The following is a 21,421-nucleotide window of genomic DNA, read 5'->3' as shown; positions in this document are numbered from 1 at the left end:
GGTATATATACACACATATATACACAACACATAGAGACGCGTCGTGCGCGCGCTCCTGTGTGTGTTTTTTCCACTTCTCGAATCGCTGTGAAGTTTCGCCCGTGATTTGCGCCCGTGTTGTATATCCGTGCGTGTATGCCATGTCATTGGCACATGGCAACGAACGCGCGTGTGCCGTCGTTGGATCTCGGAACGCGACCTTTGTTATTACGCTTTTACTCGCTACGTTGCTCCTTCGTTCGTGATATTTTTCTTCCCTCGGCATCGTCGTCGTTGCCCCTGTGAATCGACCTGGTTATATATAAAAAAAAAAGTCATATTTTCCTCCTTTTGCATCATTTTCTCCTACCTTCCGGATATGTCCTTTAAATCCATAACCACCGAACGATAAAACCCCGGCTGTATCGAACCGGACTGTGACTCTCTCGTCCAGCTATGACGAGCCCAGATTTTTTCTTTTTTTTTTCTTTTTCTACTCTGTAACCGTGCGTTTTGGAACGCGTGACCTTCACCAACGTGTGTACTCCCCTGACGCAACGCTGTGTTTGTAGCGTCGTACACTGTAGAGCTGTGTCGCGGCGGTGCACGTTCGTTTTTCAGCGAACGGGCGGGCGGTGTAAACACATCGACAAATATATATGCGGGCGAGTGGTGTTTTTTCGCGGTGCAGCGTGCGCGCTGCGAGTACGTGTGTGTACCGCGTAGGTCGCGTCAGCCCCGTCGTTCACATGTGTGTGCGTCACAGAACGCTCGGAGAAGCGGTAACGATGATCTCATTTTATCACTCCACTTATAATACCGCTGCGACGCAGCCGATGCTGTTCCACCGCTCGCGGTGTGCGTGCTGAATTCGCGCGTTATCTCTCTTTCCTCTTCGTTTCTCTGCGCATTTCGCCGTGCCCCACATTACATACATACTATCTATTTAAATAGATTCGATCGTTTTTATTTGCCAGTCTGTCTGTGTGGTTCACGTTGCCTCTCGTATATAATATATGTACATATAGACACACACGACGGCTTGCCGTGGAAGAATTCACCCGTTAATGGCGTTTTAATTGAGAGCTCGTTATCGCCACGGAATTATTAGGCGCATTTGCATAAATATCTCGTTGACCATTCCTGTCCAACGTGCGATGATTCATTGGGCTGTTTCGTAAACAAGCTTCGTTGAAATATTTTATCAGTTTCTCCTCCCACTACAATCCCTCCCACCCCCACCCTTTCTTTTATGCGTTTCTTTTGAAATTCGTGCCCCGTCACGTGACCGAACGTGCAGCCGCGTAACCGATACTAATAGTCCACTGCTGCTAACGTTACGAGAGGGATATCTCTCTCCGTGTGTACGCGCGTGGCTGTGTCTCTATGTGTGTGTATGTTTCTCTCTCTACCGGTGGCCGAAAAACCGCGCGCGTGACGTAAATAACCAAAATACACAGATCACAATAAACGGTTGTCGCCTTGCATTTTTCCGCGACGCCACGTTTCGCTTTCGAATAGTCGGCCGAGATTTACAGTGTCGTAATTCTTTCCTGTTCCTTGTAAGATCCGTGTGCGGTATGGAGCGAACGTCACGTAGAGGCACATTCACATGCACACGTATATGTAGAAATGCACTGTATATACGAGTGCACACATGTACTCGAGTGAACACCCCGAAAGAACGGCTTCTTTGTTTCTCTCCTCTTTCTCTTCCTCCTCCTCCCCATACTCTACCCCCTCCCCTCCCATCCTCTGAGTTACCGTGCATCGATCTCTCGTGGTTTAAGCTCGCATCACGCGAGCGTGAGAGGGACGTTCTCGTGTGCGCGCGTCCGTTCACGAGGCACACACAACCGAGTCGAGAGGCCCCAGAAAGAGCTTTCGGTTTATTGGCCGCGCTCTCGTCCGGAGAGAGAGGGGGGAGGGGTATGAGAGAGAGAAGAACAAGGGGGAATCACGGCGGATCGTCAATCGAGCATTAACTATTATTGCCCGAGGGTACGCGAGATAAGGCTGTTACGTTATTTTAATCGGTCTATTTGGCACGGTTTCCCTGAAAAACGTTCACCGAACCGACGCGACCGACCGAGCGACGATCATTACGCTTTGTCCGAAATTTATTAGCCGCTCAAGGCCGCTTCCCTGACCGCGAAATACGCTACGAACGACTTCTCTCGCTTACCTATCCCCCCCCATACGTGGGCTCTTCGTTTTAGTAATGTTGGTTTAGAGTTGATACTAAGAATTTCGAAGATTGAAGATCCCTTTCAATTTTAGTTGGGAGTGTTTCTTCGTCTGGCTGGATATAGTTTGCGTGGTAAATGCAGTGAAATTAGATGTACGTATTTTTTGTCAATTTTGAGGCGTAAAATACACTTGGAAATTGTGTGATAGACATCTGTCGAAGTAGTTTTGCAATTTCCCCTTTTCGAAAAAGAAAAGAACCTAGTTTTTGTCAATATTGAGGCATAAAACACGCTTGAAAAAATGTACCAAAGTAGTTCCACAATTTTTCCTTTTCAAAAAAGAAAGGAACCTACTTTTTGTCAATATTGAGGCATAAAACACACTTAAAAATTTCCCAACAAAAATCCATCAAAGTACTTTCGCAACGTTTCCTCCTCGAAAAAGAGAAGAACACAACAAACGTAGAAGTTACTCTGTCTAATCGAACCGTAACAGACTTACCGGAATATTACTGCGGGCGAGCGAGTGGGGCCAGTGGCCTTGAGCGGCCAGTTGATTTCGCCCAGGCTATAGCGGCGTGGAAGCTGCGTGGACCGGTCCATTCTCTCTCTCCGTAGTCTCGATCGCGAGACGTAAAGCGCGTCTCGAATCCGAATAATTCACGGAGGTGGCGCGTGTTACGGCGGTTAATCGGCTTTCGTGATTGCAGCGCGCCGGTCTGTTCAGCGAGCGTTAAACTAATATCGCGTTCGGCATTAACGAATTTCGCGAGGCGGAGTTACGCGCTCCGAATGGAACGACGAATTAAATTGTTCGCGCTCCGAGGGATTCTCCTCTCGACGACCAGAGGAGAGAGCGCACCGGGGTTCGCCGTTCGGTTGCTCCGTTGACGGTTCCACCGACGCGTTTCTGACTCTTCTTTTCGTTTCCGTAAAAAAAAGGAAGAAAAAGGAAGTAACAGTCGTCGGAGAGGGAGAAGCATTGTAGGAGAGAAACAGAGAGAGGAATAAAGGACGCGGAATAGTAGGAGGGTTAGGGACGTTGAAAAGTGGAGGGGAGACGAGAGAAAGGAGTAAAAAGAGAACGAGAGTTGACGAAGGAGTAAGATAGAGATGGCTGAAGAGAGCGTAAATTTTTATTTCAACGACCCACAGTGGTTCAAAAGTGACGAATCCTGGGAAAAATCTTTTGGGGATTCGATGTTCCATCGGGAACAGTCAAAGTGCCAAAAAAAAAAAAATACTACGAATCAACAGACTGTGCGAAAAATCGACTTACATTTCGTTTCGAAAATTTCATGATTCCACGAATGACCCGAGAAAATTTTCAAAAATTAGATTCTCATTTCTGTCACCTATATAAAACACATCTTGTATTATTTTTTTTATTATCGTTTGGAAAATTTCATATTTCCACGAATGACTGGAGAAAATGTAAAAAAATTGGATTCTCATTTTCGTCTCATTTTTCAAAGAAAATATTAAATTAGAATTTTGCAATGATTCTTGATATCATTTCAAAGTCACTGGAGATTAAAAATTGTCGCGTTCAGCGGCTGATTTCTTTCATCCCTCCCGCATAATTCGATGTAACGTTTCAAAAATAACACACCTTCTGGTGAACAGTCTACGGCAAACAGAATCACAAAAAAGCGTAATCTGATTTTCGAGATAACAATGTTGTGTAGAAAAGTGCTTCCTTGAAAACAACGTTGTTGAAACAAGCCGGTAAGCTGTGAGCACGGCAAACATAGCCGTGTTTGCGCAAGTGTTTGTTATTCCTGAACAATGAACATAGAAGTAGCGAGGGAATCTCCGGAAAGATATTTCGTTATTCGAGGATTTTCGCCTGGATTTTGAAATTCTCCGAACCGCTGTGCTGTGCTCATCGACGACGGGGCGCTTCTCTCTCTCTTCCTCGTGCCGGGCACGAAGGGCGCGTTTCTTCTCCCGATTCGACCGCCAACGGGAAAAACTTCACACGTGTTTCGTGGTTTAATAAAAGGGAGATAGACGCGTCCGTGTGAAATGCACGTGACCGCTAACGAGCGCACACACGATCATCTTCTTCTCTCTCGCGCGTATTTTCCCCGCTCCGAAGGGACAGAGAGATGTTTTGTTAATTCATAGTTCGCTGGCCGGGATTCTCTCTTGTCTCGGTCCTAGTTCCACCGGAGTATCGTACTTCGCCGCGATAGAGAATTCTCTCTCGCTTGTTCTTCCAAATTTTCCTTCCGTTCGTTTCGCTTCGATTGTTGCGAGACGAGGGAATTTCGCGTGCTCCGGACTCGTCGCTGGGTGAAAGATCGTCACAGGCGTGAAACACGCCGATTTCTAACGTTGTAACAGGTTTCGCGGTGTAGAGAAAAAAGGAGATCCTTGTTGGCCTCGATTTTTGGGTAAACGAGAAGTTTTTGTAATACAGGAGATGAGTTTGTGGAAGTCTTATGGAGGAAGTCAGCGTGTCTGTGTTATAATGCGAGAAAGAGTGAATCTGCATGGAAAAATAGGTTGGGAATGTAGAGTAAGATTTTTTTAAATGGACGTCGAAGATTCAATGCAAGGATAATATTTTACCTACTTGTATCGTCATCGTGATAGACAAGAAACATGACGTGACTCCATAATTCCAGAGATCGTGATGGTTCTTACTTTTATTTCGTTTATCCTTCACTGTCTGATGTGATCTTCGACGTCGATTTATTCAGAAATGAAGATTCGTATGAGAAGTCTCACTGTAAATTTAGACTCGATCTCACTCGAGAGACACTCTGTATATCAGAAATCTCCACAATATTCCCGCACGAATGATGCTATTTCGACTTGTTCCTTCATGTGAACGAAGATTCACCCTTTCTCAAACTGTGTAATCACTTCATAAACACCTTGTATACCAGAAGTCTCTATAATGAACGAAATAAATCATCCAAGTAATCAGATTCAATACTCCCGCATGTACGCAGCCATTTCGACTGATGCTTTCACGTATGTAAGTAGATTCATCTTTCTTCAGCTTGTGCCGTCACTTCACGAACACCCTGTACATCAGAAATGTCCGCAACGAGTGAAATAATCCAATATCCGGAGGCATTCATAAAGTCATTTCGATTAATCCTTTCACATATCTAAATTCACTTTTTATTAAGTTGTATAATCACTTCACGACCACCCTGTATATAAAAAGTCTCCATAATCACCGAAATAGTGCAATATTCCCGCATTCATAAAGCCATTTCGACTTATTCTCTCACCAACGCAGATTCACCCTTCTTCAAGTTGCCTAAACACTTCACAAACACTCGGTGTATCAAAAGTTTCCATAATGAGCGAACTAAATCATCAAAGGGATCAAACCCCAATATACCGGGGTATGTACATGTAAAGCAATCGACAAGTTTCGCCTGCTCGTTTGCTCTCGTCTAAAAACTAAAAAGCACACAGAAAACTCTCATTCTTCTGAAGAACCATTGTTCGAAAGGTTCCCACGCAAAACACCGTTGGGGGGCCGTAGTTTTGTTCGAATTTTTGGAAACCAGAGTGGTTGCTCAACTCTCTCTCTCTCTCTCTATGAATCCGCAAACGAGTTCCATAAGGTCTCTCCTCCTCCTCCTCCTCCTCTATCCGCGTGCGCGCGTAAGTTTGCCCGTGTGCTCTATTCACCCAGGCGAATTTCTCTTTTGCATGAGGTGGCCTTATGGTCATGGCATGCGAGCGAGACGCTTTTCTTCTTTCACGAGGACAGATGGTCGATGGTGTGTCGTTGGTTCGCTCGCTCGTTCGCTCCGCCGAGTGCCGGAGAGCGAACGCGTGTGTTCTTTTTCACCGACTGCCATTAAGGCTGTTGTACGATGATGAGGATCGGACGAAAGACACGGCAAAAGGAGGCATTTATAATTTACACCACTCGTTATGGTGAGACTAGTCGTCGTCCGAGGAACGACGAGCAGCACAGTTTTTGCCCATCACGTCCTTTACCTTTGCTGCTTGCTACACACACCCCTTGTACACTTCGTCCCACCTTACATAATATCAATTTCTCGTCCCGATGCTGGAGGACAGTCTGAGAGATTGCGCGTGTGTGTGAGTTTGCGAGAGCAATTTTCGTGATAAATTACACCGAAGGCTATTTTTGTAACGTTGTTTTGTCGCTCGACGGAAGAATTTCTAAAGGGGGAATAAAGGGAATGCCAAGTGCCGCGCCAACCTCCGCGCCGAGTTTGCTCTCGCACGGTCTGTCTCTTCTCGCGGGATTTCACTTTTCTAAGCAAACAGTTTTAGCATTCCACGCGAACGACCGGCGTTCCTTCGGCTGGACTGCTGGAAAATTGTCGGTGCTGATGGATTTCTCCTGGTATCTCTCGAATTTCATGCTATCGCGCTGCGTTGTGTTCCTCGGATGGGGTAGCTTTCTTACGAGGTCTCGCGAGTTGCTCCTTTCGTGTGCGTAGGAAATTCTTGAAACCGAAATTTTTGAGTTTCTTCTTGGTGGAATGGTAAAAAATTATTTTCAATCTTTCGTGAAGTATTCTGGTATTTCGTGTTAGGTGACATAGTAGCTGATTTAACCCTTTCGGGACGCATATTTTCCATTCGAGTGCTCGAATAAAAATTGATCTCAGTTTAGTACCCATTTCAGACGTGATGATCGACAGATAAATAAGAAATTAAAGAAAAAAGTAATTTGGTCGTGAAATCGTATAGAGTGCATTTTTGGGTACATTTTTGTTTGTTTTCAAACTCAGCTTTCATATGAACGGCACTTGTACTCTTCAGATATCAGATAAAAAAGAAAATTCGAGGTGTTTTATCATTTATTTAAACGAGCGAATTACATGCAAATTCATCAAGCAACCAAAAATCGCAACATTTCACATTACCCGACCCAATACTACACCATGAACACTCCAAGTCCAGTAAATCATTAAAATCGTTCCAGAATCCTCAGGCTTATTTGAAACCTCGTATATCCGTAACATCGATAAAATATGCATCCATAAAATCTGATTCTCCCGAGCAACGATACAAATCTTGCGGGAGCATTTGAAAAATCACCAAGAACCGCCGAATCCCTCGTTCTTCATATCTCGCAAAAAGTATCTCTCGATGATCTCGCCAGGCTCTTCTTCATTCCATCCGAAACACGATTGAACCCTGTTTGGACCTCCTCCTTCTCTTTCCAGCTAAGCGATTCGTGGCTCGCGGTAGCTCGTAAATTGGCGGTGGCACGGTTCGACGGTCGCGAGCTCGTTCGCGCATTGTTACATTTTCGAATTTATTCGAGGTCAGCGGCGTGTGTGTCGTTCGTAGCGGCCGGGGCCTCTCCGTGGAACACGCGGCGCGCGTTAACTGAAATCGTAACATAAATTCCGCGCTTTTCGAGCCCTCGCTCGCATCTCGAGGTCGATTCATTCTCTCTCGCTCTGTACCTTTTTCTCCGTTCGGCGCGAGATCGAGAGAGAGAAAGTGGAGATTGAGAGGAGAGACAGAGAGTGAGAGAGAAGGACCGAGTGAGAAAGGGAGAGATTGAGAGAGGAGAGACAGAGTGAGAAGGTAAGAGAGCGAGAGAAAGAAAGTTGTGAGAAAGGGAGAGAAAAGGCTAGAGAAGGAAACAGAGGAGGAGAGACAGAGTGAGAAGGTGTGAGGACGAGAGAAAGGGAGAGAAACAGAGGAGGAGAGATTGAGAGAGGAGAGGCAGAGTGAGAAAGGGAGAGATTGAGAGAGGAGAGACAGAGTGAGAAGGTGAGAGAGCGAGAGGAAGAAAGTTGTGAGAAAGGGAGAGAAAAGGCTAGAGAAGGAAACAGAGGAGGAGAGACAGAGTGAAAAGGTGAGAGGACGAGAGAAAGGGAGAGAAACAGAGGAGGAGAGATTGAGAGAGGAGAGGCAGAGTGAGAAAGGGAGAGAAACAGAGGAGAGACAGAGTGAGAAAGGGAGAGAAAAAGCTAGAGAAGGAAACAGAGGAGGAGAGACAGAGTGAGAAGGTGAGAGGACGAGAGAAAGGGAGAGAAACAGAGGAGGAGAGATTGAGAGAGGAGAGGCAGAGTGAGAAAGGGAGAGAAACAGAGGAGAGACAGAGTGAGAAAGGGAGAGAAACAGAGGAGAGACAGAGTGAGAAAGGGAGAGAAAAAGTGACAGAGTGAGAAGGTGAGAGAGCGAGGGAAAGAAAGAGAGATTGCGAGAGGAGAGACAAGAAGGAAGAGAGAAAGAGAGCGAGAGAGGGGTTGGGCGTGCAGGCGAAGCTTTAATGCCGCAGTAAGTTATGTCGGCAAAACGGAACGTGACTTTATTCCAGCACGGCCGTGTGTACGCGCGCTTTAACGAGTCGTGTTCGCCGCGCGCGCGCTTTTTTCAAGCCGGCGGCGCGGCATCTTTTGGAATTCGCGCGATGCGAACCGCATCGGGACCACGACTCAAACGACCGATTGGTTTGTCATTGCAGAAGCTGAACATGGCTACGCTTCGACGATGCCGATGCCCGATGATATGCGGACGGTCACAAAAAGGCCAAAGACGAAAAAATCCCAGGGCAGCAGGTTGGTATACTTATGAACATCATTCTGTATGTAGCTTTTAGTCGCGGTTCTCTCGAGCTTCCTTCGTTCTTCATATGTTTTTTTCAATTTTTTTTATTTTTGAAAATGAAGGTGTTTGATTTTTCTTTAACAGCGAAAATTAATTGGAAGGAGATGTGGTTTTCAAACAATTTTTGTTATTGAGCTTGAAAAAAGTGGAGAAATTTCAAGTGTTAACCCTTTGCAAATTGGAAAGTTTGCAAATCGGATCTTTGAAATATTTTAAAATTAACGTTAAAACAAACTGTACTATTTTATTTAAATATTGAACGTATTCTCTATTTCACTATGGCAATCAAATTTCTAGAGATCCCGTAGATCTGCTCTCTGATTTGATCAATTATTTACCATGTGACGATTACTTAATGTCGCTTCTCACTCGATTGCAAAGGGTTAATAGTAAGTTATAAATTAGACAAAATATTGTATTTTAAAAATGCTTAACTTCACGCGAGATATGAATAGGTTTAATCAGATTTGTGTTAGTACGTCCAATCAGAGATTTCTTATCAGAAATGGTAATTCTGTCTTCAATTAGAATTTTCTTTTCCGTTCGAGTTACCGTAGATAAAGTATTCGATTTTTCATTGATAGCCATTAGGGAAATTTATGGACATAGAGAAAGATTAATTTGGAATAATTATGGGATCGTTGGGTGTTTCGATGAATTTATCGCTCAGTTAAGTGTAGGTTATTTGAAATATTCCGTGAGATATCGTTGTACATTAAGGTTTTTAAGTGGAGGCGTGCTCGATGATTTATCGCACATAGTGATTCGAGGAAAATGGTAACAAAACGATGTCGAAAACGTATCTTATCAGCATGCTCTCAAGGTCGATACCTTGAGCGTCTGTTTTGAGCGGCGTTGATACAAGATGTATATACTGCAAAGATCGTTTCATCGTATGTTTGTGTCTCGAATGACTATGTGATGAGGTCATTGAACTTGTTCCACGAGTGCTCGTCAACCAAAAGAGAATCAACGTTGACCATGAAATTGCCATTTGAGTTTAACTTCAGTCTCACGCGTTCATCTCGTGGCAATTTCAATCGACTTTAGCCTTTTTCGAATTTACGAAGGGGAAATTAACAATTTTTAATTTAAAAAAATTTCAAATATTGGTATATTATATTTAAAAAAATTTCAAATGTTGTCCTTTTAAATTTTGAAATTTAAGAAATTTCAAATGTTAAATTAGTATATGTAAAAAACTTTTAATTTCAAAATTTCAAATATTATATTTCAAAATTTCTCAAATTTTCAATTATCAATGCTCTTTCGTCGAATACTTCCAGATAGTATATTTAGTATGATATTACTTCCTTGAATTATCCTCGAATTATCAAGTCCATCGTAATCAAGTTTATCATATAATAAACTCTCGATGGTTTGTGAAATAAAATTTCATTCTTGAAAAGTTTGCACATTACGTCCGGTTAAACAGAGAACGTTTACGCGTAATGGGGCGTTTTATTCTTGCTCGGTTTTAATTTTCGTCTGGACTTGAAACCGTTGTTTTTTCCCCCCCGCCCTTACCTTTCTTACCACCGCTAAAGCAAACGATTTTACCGCTTTGAAGTCTAACAAGAACGTTCTTTTCCATTGCAGGACGACTCATAACGAGCTGGAGAAAAATAGGTGAGTACTTCATTTATCTCATTAATTTAATCCTATTGCGAGCTTTCGTTTTGTTTTGCTCGCACAATTAGAGAGTAGAGCGTGTACGAGGAGTGGACAAAGTCGCTGATGTTCACTGAAAAGCAAACACAAATTAGGTCTTTTATGTCGTATTTAATGCAAACTCCTTCAAACATCAATTATAGATCTTATTCTGTTCCATTCTCTGACGAGAGTTCGTTTAACAAGCGGTAATTAAAATTTTTAATTAAATATCCTAAAATAAATTTAAAATCTTCGGAATAAATATCTTAAAAATAATCTTAAACGTCAAGAATATACATCTAAAAAATAATCATAGATCTTAAGAATAAATTTTTCAAAAGTTTTGGAAATCCACGTCCCAAAAATTTTGGAAAGCCACGTCCCAAGAATTGTGGAAATCCACGTCCCAGAAATTTTGGAAAGCCACGTTCCAGAAATTTTGGAAAGCCACGTCCCAAAAATTTTGGAAAGCCACATCTCAGAAATTTTGGAAGGTCACGTCCCAAAAATTTGGGAAATTCAGGCCCCAAGAATTGTGGAAATCCATATCCCAAAAATTTTGTAATCCACGTCCCAAAAATCTTAGAAATCCAAATATCTCAAAAATTATTTCGATCCCACATCGCAAATCTCCTCAGTGATAAACTTAAAAAGTCACTCAACGATAACAAAAAATTTCTAAAATTACATTCCCACGTCGTTAAAATTACCTTTCCCAAAACAGCCGCATTCTAATAGCATTACGCGTAGCACACGATCTCTCCGCTTACACAAAAAGAAAAAGAAGGGAAAAAAAAACGCGTCATTGGACGAAGGTGACGAGCTCGCACACTCGGCGATCCTCTGCGACAAATGATCGTCCCTGGTCGCGTGTTAAATTGAAAGCAATTTACGGTTATCTCGCGCGGTTGTTCGCGGCGTACAAAAGGGCTCGGTCTGTTAATTAACATGCGTGATACGTGCGATTAGGCGCGACCCTTTTCTATATACAGCGGGTCAGGAGAGTTCGAAATGGAGCGGAACAATAGCGGTACGAGACGCTCGGTGGAACAGGTTTCCAAGGGTGTCTGTACTAACCCCGATTGTCCGCGTGATTTATAAGTCGCGAACCAACCTCTTGCGGCCGTTCTTCCACCGTCGTCCCGCCAAGTGTATGAAAGCGAAACGGTTCACTAGATCCTCTCGTCACTCGCGAACTTTTGATTTGTTACTTGGACAGAGGGTGGTTAGCCGGGTCATCGTGCAGATGAAACAGATTCTGAGGAAAGTTTCTCCAGCGAGGGAACGATCTCTGGGTATTTCTCGGTTGTCCCTCGACTTCCAGATAATAATGTATCGCGGTGAAATGGAAGACGGTGAAACGGAAAGGGTAACATCGTAAATTGCCAATCCTTCTGATAGACGTGAAATGATTAAAATGTTCGAAATTGAAAAGGGAAAAGTTTCCCTGTGATTTGTGAATTTGTACAGTGTGTGACGAAAGTTGATGGAAATTTGTCTTGATGAAATGGAAGACGGTAGAGACGATAGGTAGCTAAGTAAGTTGGCAAGGTTTCTGAAATTTTTTAAATTAAAAAAAGGAGATCGATCGTTTTTGCAATCTCAGTTTGGAAACTTTTGGTGGATTTTGTATTATATTGGAAATTTTTTCGAATTCCGGGTGGTTAGTTAGGTCATCGCGCAGATGGAACTGTGAATGTTGAACAGCGAGGAGAGATAGTGGGAATGATCTCTGGGTATTTGTGAATTGTGTTACATTGGAAATTGGTCGGTTTTCGGAGTATCCCTGGGGACTCTGATTAAATGTTTCATTTGTACTATGGAAATTCACTTGTGGGATAGATTGTTTATTTATTGTACGGGATAAATCTATTAATAGTTACGATATTGTAGCTAGTTGGTAAATTTTCTAAATGAGAAAATCAATGCAACGTGAAATAAATGATAAATTGAATTTTTTTGCATTCTTAATTTAGACTATTTTCGTAATCACCTGCACACCTGATCTTGAGAATCCTACAAAATTCTTTATTTCATAATTCATCAGAGAATCTTTCAAAAAATTACTGTTCCTCCAAGAAGCATTCTATAAAATTCTTGATCAAAAAGTAAAGCCTTTTCACACCCAACTTTAATCTCTCGAAAATTCCTCACCTGAAAATCCATGAGAAAATCTCCAAAAAAAGAAAGAAGTCACCGACTCCTCAAGAAGCATCCCAGGCTGAAGCGAAAGCAATTGCGACTAGCCGGTCATTAGACGAAAACGGAGGCGTTGTTCAGAATCCGCATACAGCACGTCTCGACTTCCCCCCGAATTAGAAGCAACGCAGACCGCGAGGCGTGCTTGGCCAAGAGCAAATGGAAGCAAACATGGTGCAAACAGCGCGATTGCTCTCTGTCGAGCAAGAACAATCTTTCGCAAAGGGGTAGTAGGTACGCAACCCTGGTTGAATCTACAACAGCTCTCTTTGGCCAACGAATTTCCTTATCCTCTCGAGTATACCTCTAGTATATATCTACCACACACCAGAAACATCGTCATCAAACCTCTGATCAAAGGAAAACGTTCGATCATACACTTAATCGATTTCACCATTCCTCCAATTTATTTGTACATTCGCTAAACACTCACACATACATAGTCACTGGTCAATTTCTCTATGGCTCTCTCGCTCTCTACAGCGACGTCGTCGTCGTCGACGCGTGTGTGTTTCGTCTGTTGGGAGGGCTAGTCGTCAGAGGGGCGGAAATGTGCATAAACGTAAAAAAACCGTAGGCTTTGTTACTCGCTTGTACACCTTTTTGCCGCGCGCCAGGAACAGCCAGAGAACTCGGTACACACGGGGCGCACAGAACCCGGAGACACACATGCGAGGGGATGATGGTATATATGTGTATGTACGTATAGGGAGAGACAGAGAGAGAAAGAGAGAGGGTATCGATTTTTTTTTGTCCCCAAGCGACGAAAGCACGGCAGCGGGAGGGAAGAAGAGGTGGTGCGTGGCACAGAAACGGACAATGTAAAAGCCCACACCGCCAACCGCCCCGTTACACCACGTAGTTACGTTACATAACGCAACGCAGCCACGAGACGCACACGGAATCCGTGGCACACGAGACAGCCTTCCTAACTCTCTAGCAACGTTTAACCAGACGGTTTCCGCTATTTTTGAACCGGTCCGCGCCGCGCGAAATACGCTTTCCGCGTCCGTAATACGGTTTCTCCCTGTTGACGTGTGCTGCGCGCCGCGCCACGCCTTTCAGTGTCTCTCCCTCTCTTTTTCGCTCTCTCGCGTTTCGTTTGCGATGAATTGATTTCGGGGATTGATTTTTCGATTGGTCCAGCCTGGATTTGCACGTTTAATCCGACGCTCATTTTCATGCAGCCGACACGCTGATTGCTCGTGAATACGCGCGATCTCGCCGGGGGGAGCCTCGGGCAGTGTTGCTTATTTGTGGTGCACTTGGTTTCTTAGAAATGGAGAGTGTTCGAGGGATGTTTTTTGGGAAATTTTTCGGAAAATTGTGGTTCAGATATTTTTCGGGTAGAAATTTCATTTTGAATAGGTTTTCATAGTAGGGCTCACTTAAGTGGCGCAGTTTTGCCCGCTTAACTGTCGCGGAACTGCTTCTTTGTGACCTGTGATTGGTGGAAATTCAATTATTAATGAATCACCAAAATAAGAAGAATACAATTTTTAGTTTTTTTTTACTTTGTAATTAAGGGATTATTTTAATTTTTGCCTCTGAATATTTGTTTCACTATGACAACATTATGGATATTTTCAAGTACTTTCCTTCGTGTATCTTGAATTTACAAGTAGATGCATTATTTCCATAAAAATTAAAATTTCAATTTTTTTAAAATTCCTAATTTGTGATTCAATAAATAAAATCGGCAGACAACGATTATACTAACGATTTAAGGACACATGTTTTGAAGTTAAGGGTCGATCAAGTTGCTGAAGCATTTCCAATGAAAATGGTACCAAATACGGTCCGATTTGAATAATTTTGAATTGCGCCAATTTGTGATTCAATAAATAAAATCGGCAGACAACGATTATACTAACGATTTAAAGACACATGTTTTGAAGTTAAGGGTCGATCAAGTTGCTGAAGCATTTCCAATGAAAATGGTACCAAATACGGTTCGATTTGAATAATTTTGTATTGCGCTTCAGTAAAAGGGTGCAAAACGAATATTGCAATATTTCTATACGTTGTAATAATACGAATAATGATAAAAATACCCAGTAAAATACATTATTTAAAAAAATCTACGAACACTCGGTGCATCACTGTTCCACCGGACACCAGAATCGCGAGATTCCACGATTGCTGAGGAATTAGCGACTCGGCGAAATATTACAGTTAAATTTGCATCCCCGGAGCCAGGTTTTTATTCAACGAGATATTCGCTGACGGTCGGATTTCCAATGTCCGAATTTGCATAATTTCACCTTGGTTTCCCTTCAGCTTGCACAGTGTTTGAATTAACGCGACAGAATTCGTCGAGTATACAGTTCACCAAAGTGTTCCACAAGTAAGAACTTCCGAAGTAGCGACTTCCTTGGAATTTCGTCTTACATTTTCCTTCGTACTAAGAACTGCATACATATAACATTGAAAGAAACTTGGCAATTATTACGCTATTCTCTTGTTTCAACCTATCACAATCTGTTACCGTCACTTCTCGATACTTTTCTCTCAAAGATCGCACAAAAACACACTTCTCTCTTCGTCGATGCTCACAGATTCTCACTGATATCTGTTCGTTTTCCTTGCCGTGTTTAAAATCGTTCGATTACATCGCGGGATTACGATTGGAGAAACAGGTTGGGTAAAATCATACTCTAGAAAACTGATCCGCATTCACTGCGCTAGCCGCTCTTGATTTACGTTTCTTTAAACCTCAAATAGAAGCAGCCTTTATACTCGATAGAATTACAAGCAAAATGGGTCGAATAATTACGCTCTAGAGAACTGATCCGCATTCACTGTGACTTCTCGATGGCCGACAGTGTCTCGAAGCTATGAAATATCCGATGGCTGCTCTCCGGTGGCACCTACGTTCGATTTTCTGCTAAACCTTGATCCGCGGTCTCGATTCGGGGCAACGGTCCTCTCTTTCTCTCTTCTTACACCAAACGAAAGTGTCCCGAACGAACAAATCAAACGTCGTGTTCTGCTTTCAAAGTGTCGTTCGAGCGTTAAACGGCGACCATTAAGAATTCTAATGATCTTTTGCAAGGCGCGTTCAAGGTTGCCTCTTAAAAATAGTCTTAGGCGAGGTTTCTTCTCGTTTCTTCGCTGTCTTTCTAAATTCGACACTTCGCATGAATATTCACGCGGTTACGGTGTGGAAAGGTTAAGATACGGGACTTCTTTCGAGAGATTGGCTGAAATTGAGAGAAAATTGATATGAAGGAAAGCACATTTCTGAGTATTCGTGTAAATCGTAGTCGAAGTAGCAGAAAGTAAAATTTTCTGAAGAAGCGAAGAATAAAGAGATCTTCGGGTCATTTTTGACCCATCGCCTTCTTACTGTTTAAATAACTTCTGCTGTCGTCAGATTTATAGTTTTATAATATATAACAAGATCTCTGGGTCTTTTTTGACCCAGACTTATTGCGAACCTTATTTATTTACACAGTGTGACCAAAAAATATTGCAGTCGAAGACAAAATTGCAATTTTAAGAAATGCACCACTCTGTACTGTTTTCTTTGCCTCGTTGAGGAGTCTCGGATGAAAAAATTGTGAAATGCCAAACGTGCATAAATTTTCTCTTTACCCCAAGTACGTAACGACAGCGAGAGAAATTGCTCAAATTATATCCTTTTTAACGTGTTCACATGCCGCCGAAAATACCCTGAAAACGGGATCTTTCACGCTAGCACCGTCAGCGTGGTTCCGTTTTCGTTTCACGTGTTCAACATCGGCTTATATAGCACACACGTGCGTGTGCATGCGTGTATGTGTGTGTGCGTGTGTGTGCGCGCACGGTAATTTCCAATCGCAATAGTATGTCATCAGAAACACGAACAGAAGGCCTTACCGAGGGTGCATGCAAAGTGACCGAGCGTCGCGGTTCACGCATGGTTTCAGGGCTGCAGGAGGACGACGTATAATGACAGGAATTTTAATTAATTGCTATAATAACTGCGCGCCGCGTCCACCGCGCGGACAGTGAATTTGCATTTGTTTTCGCCAACAGATCGCGACAATTTTCTCTCGTTGCGGCTGACGGCTCTCCGGCTCACAGGAAACAGCCGCTGCTTAGTTGCAACGAAATGGAAATTTTTTGTTTTTTTTTACGATATTTTCAACGTTTACCTCGTCTCACTCTATCGGTGTTGCAATTTTTCTTTTTTTTAATTAAACGGTGGATTTCGGGGAATAATAAAGTTATTTCGTTCCAGTAATTTTTTCTGCCGAAAGAAATTTATATTTTGTGTTGAAGGTTTCTGTATTGTTCGGGGAAATTGGGAAACCAAATTTCCAAGATGTCACGTGTTTGTTTTTTTTTTTTTAAATAGCCGAATTAATTGTCCTGTGTGATTTTTAATTGAGACGGAGAGGGTTGAAATATTTTCGGCTCAATTCGTCTTTGGTAGTCCTCCATTTTGTAAATTACACTTTGCACTCCTATACATTAGAAGTTCGTTCAAGGTCTGTTTGTGTTAAAATGAAGTAAATTAACAAAAATTTCAAACTTTTGAGTTTCAAAAGTTTCACTGAAAAAGGGTGCCAGTCGATCATACAAACGAAATTCTCCAAGCGCAAAGGGTTGAGGGTTAAAATTAAAATACAGGGTGTTTCAGAAAAATGTTGACACTTAAACAAAAATCATTTTGTCAGAGAAATAGAGTATAGTTTCTCTTCAGTCTTCAGCACATTCTTCAAATCTTCTCGAAGCACCCCGTACGGTACAACTTTGTCACACTGGAGGCACAGTCACGAGCGCGTATTATATCATCAGACATGTGGTTGACGATTAGATAGTAGAATTTTCGTCCTCTTCTATGTAGCATTGATAGAGTGGTTCGTTAGGTAAGTTGGAACGATTCCTTTAATTCGCGTGAAACGAAGGTTGAAGTTCGAATACCCAGAACGAGTCTCCGTGCAGATATCTCGTTACGCCAAGAGTGACTTCCGGTGGGAAAGATTCGTGCTCTGTTGATACGGAATAACCACACGATGTCTGGCATGTTAACGAAACGATACGAACGGAACTCTTTGTCGTTGCGGCGGCCGAGTGAAATTTAAGGATCTTCATTTCCTCGTTTCCTGAGTGTCGCGCCTCGAATCTCCGTGTCTCGCGTTCCTCGTTGTAACAGGAATATTTAAAAGTCAGCCCGAACCAGAGGGAGAAGTTTGCAAATTTCACGCAACTTTCGTATATCAAAAGTTGAGAAGTTTCGACTTTATTAATTTCTTTATAGATCCTTTTTTTCCCGTGGTTTTTCTTCTTCTCATCGAGAATCGTTAGAAATTTATCGTTCGTGACTGTTAAGTAGGTTCGTTTGCGAATCGGTTTCGTCCGAAACGGTGGTTTACGGGGAAATTTCACCCTTCATTTTTTATTCATTTCCTCGTCTCCGGAGAATCAGCTCTATTTGCTTGCTATCACGTCGCCTACTCTCTGGCTAGAGCGAAAACCGTGATACACAAAGTACCCGTTGTAACCCCCGCAGCTTATGAAAGAATTATTTTCCGATAGCTCGATCGAAGCCATTTCTAAAGCGAAACTCGGAAAATCTCTACTTCAATTTTTAATCCAAACTCAATAATATTTCGTGCTGTATACAACGGTACATCTGTATCCCTTATAGTTTTTGCTGAAAATAAAAGAGAAAAAATTTGGCGAACGTACGGAAAGATTTATTGCAATCGTGAATGTTGAAATTTTTATGATTAAATCGTTATTCTGTCGCGTTGATCGACAACGTTTCAAGTCTGTTTGGTTAAAAAATGAAATCATAGTCTCAGAGAAAAATTAAAATTAAAATTTCTTGGGTGTTCCTTCGCAAAAATATTTCACTTCGTTACTTCACGTTCGAAAAATAGAATTAGTTCACTTTTCTTTACCTATTTATGTCGTTAACTGTGAGATTGGTCTAAATTCACTAAAATCACTTATTTTGTATTGCTTCGGCGCACCTTACAAGAAAAAAAAAAGTCAAAAAGGGTAGCCAAAAAATTTCAATTACAATTCCATTGCAACTCCTCTATACAGAATAATACCTAATTACACAGAAGTTTCAACCCTTCGCATCGACGACCTTACAAAAAGAAAAAAAAAAAGAGAAATTAAAAAGGGTAGCCAAAAAATTTCAATTACAATTCCATTGCAACTCCTCTATACAGAATAATACCTAATTACACAGAAGTTTCAACCCTTCGCATCGACGTGCCTTACAAAAAGAAAAAAAAAGAAGAGAAATCGAAAAGGGCAGTAAAAAAATTTCAATAACAATTCCATCGCAATTCCTCAACACAGAATAATACCTAATTACACAAGAGTTTCAACCCTTCGCATCGACGACTTTACAAACAGAAAAAAAAGAGAAATTAAAAAGGGTAGCCAAAAAGTTTCAATTACAATTCCATTGCAATTCCTCTATACGGAATAATACCTAATTACACAAGAGTATCAACCCTTCGTATCGACGACCTTACAAAAAGAGAAAAAAAAAAGAGAAATCGAAAAGGGCAGTAAAAAAATTTCAATAACAATTCCATCGCAATTCCTCAACACAGAATAATACCTAATTACACAAGAGTTTCAACCCTTCGCATCGACGACCTTACAAAAAGAAAAAAAAAAGAAGAGAAATCGAAAAGGGCAGTAAAAAAATTTCAATTACAATTTCATCGCAATTCCTCAACACAGAATAATACCTAATTACACAAGAGTTTCAACCCTTCGTATCGACGACCTTACAAAAAGAGAAAAAAAAAGAAGAGAAATCGAAAAGGGCAGTAAAAAAATTTCAATTACAATTCCATTGCAATTCCTCTACACAGAACAATACCCAATTGCACAAAAGTTTCAACCCTTCCTCGATCACCAATCCCAGCAATTTATCTGCACGCGAAGATTTCTCGTTTTCACCTTCGCCGGGTTGTATTTTGAAAAAGCCAATATTCCCCTCGGTGCTGTTTCAATTCTATCAACGTTTCAATCTAATTGGTGAACAAAGTAGGTATCTTTCGCCACGCGATTCGCTAGTTGCGCCCCGTTTCCCGATCGAGGCGAAGGTGTGTGCGCGCGCACACGCGTCGTCCCGCAGATGTTAATTTCCCAACTGTTGCTGTTTACGACGAGAGAGAGCGTTCGGTCGAAGTTAGCAGTAGTAGTAATTCGGAAACGGTGAAATTTTAACGACGCGAGTCCACGCGACGGAATCGATACGCCTCGCTCGGAGACGTTGCGGCGCGGGAAAAACGGCTCGTTTGAAATTTCGCGCCACGAGCGAGGCGGAGAAGGCGAATCGGAACACACCTGTTTTAACATTATCCGTTCCCCTATCGACGCGCCGCGTTTTGTTGACGATGAATTGCGGTTACGAGTAATTCCAGTTGAGGCTGCGTGTTTACCTCGCTCGATTCTCTTATACCTGGCGGCAGCCTTCCTCCTCGCGATCGTAAATGTTTGCAAAAATGCGCGAGATAATAAGAAATTGTTCGGAAACCAGGTTAACAGCGTTTCTTTCCACGTTTACTCGCGGCTTTCACGTGCCATTAATCGTACGGAGAATTATTATACGCGACTACGCGCGTCTTTTTTTTTTTTTTTGCGTGGGGATATTGTTCGTTCGGGAGGATCGTAATGAGATTTGTAATGAATGGTATTAGGTTTCCTTTGGCTTGGAATATTTTTTCGGAGGTTTTATTTTTAACTATTGACCTGATTTCTAATATTTGATCTTAATCATCGATTGCCAATCGTTGATTAATTTTTTTAAGATTAGTAGTAAGATTTTTCGAGAGAGTATTATAAATTGTAGAAGAGTGTAGAAATAGTTTGCAACGTTCACAAATCAGTTAGAAAAATTTGTGATGAATCTTATTAGGTTTTTTTTTAGCTTCGAACATTTTTCACAATTTTTATTTTTAACTATTCACCTGATTTCTAATATTTGACCGTAACAATCGAAGCTACGGCACCTACGACCGCTAATGCCCGATTTATTCTTTCATGAGTAACGGTAAGATTTTTCGAGAAAGTATTATAAATTCTAGAAGAGTGTAGAGACAGTATGCAACGTTCAGAGGTCACTCAGGAAAATCGTACGGACAAGAAAACGGAGATTGTTTTGATGCAAATAGTATGGAATACCAGACGCATGAAATGATAGCTATCCACGTAGTCACGTGCCAGAGCAATTAGATTGTCAGGTCTACTCGAGTGTTTTTATTTTTCCGTTAACGTGTGTGTGTGTTCGCGAGGAATTTATGATTAAGAATGCACGAGTTGGCTACTGATTACTATAATTAAGATGTGTTTAATAGCTGGGTTATTAAGCTGCGGAATATCATTCCGATTTCGTTTTGCGGAATCATAGATATTATTCTCATATTTATCAATGTTTCTCGACCCTCGCCAGAGGTGTGTTTTAGTCTCTACACCTTGCGAAATCGTGGAATCTAAGGACGTGCCGCGTTATGTTTTCTTTTCATGCGCGATTGATTTCGCCCGTATGCCGAGGACAACGCGAAAGTGGGCCGGTACAGGTGCATATGTATGCAATACGCGCAGCAATCGTGCAAACGCCGGGGCCAATGACACGTTGTCCTAAATTTTGCCGGCGGTGCAACGCGTCTAAAATAAATCCGCGGTCGAACTTTCCACGGGAACCCGGTGATTTATTAATCGACGTTCCCCATGGCCCGTGTCGTCCGATCGGTTCGCGGTAAGTGGCCAGCCGAATTTTCGCCCGCTCGCCACTTGGTTCCGGATGGCCACCGTCACCCTGGTTACCTTTTCCAATCGAAAACTCCACTGTTCCCGCC

The 21,421-nt window shown here is 42.1% G+C and overlaps 1 protein-coding gene across 1 annotated transcript in view; it reads left to right on the top strand.

Moving 5' to 3' along the window:
• Positions 1–8,608: 8,608 nt before the first annotated feature.
• Positions 8,609–21,421, top strand: part of LOC108576591 (max-interacting protein 1-like) — a 355,947-nt gene continuing 343,134 nt past the window's right edge. Inside the window, exons 1-2 of the mRNA XM_017939607.1 lie at positions 8,609–8,698; positions 10,347–10,376. Of these exons, the coding sequence (XP_017795096.1) occupies positions 8,631–8,698; positions 10,347–10,376 (98 nt within the window). The 5' untranslated portion in view covers positions 8,609–8,630. The remainder of the gene's footprint in view (positions 8,699–10,346; positions 10,377–21,421) is intronic.

The sequence above is a fragment of the Habropoda laboriosa genome, unplaced genomic scaffold, assembly GCF_001263275.1.
Source record: "Habropoda laboriosa isolate 0110345459 unplaced genomic scaffold, ASM126327v1 scaffold385, whole genome shotgun sequence".
NCBI classification, from domain to species: domain Eukaryota; kingdom Metazoa; phylum Arthropoda; class Insecta; order Hymenoptera; family Apidae; genus Habropoda; species Habropoda laboriosa.
Note: the sequence above shows the minus strand (reverse complement) of the source record. Positions and strands in the feature narration are given on the sequence as shown.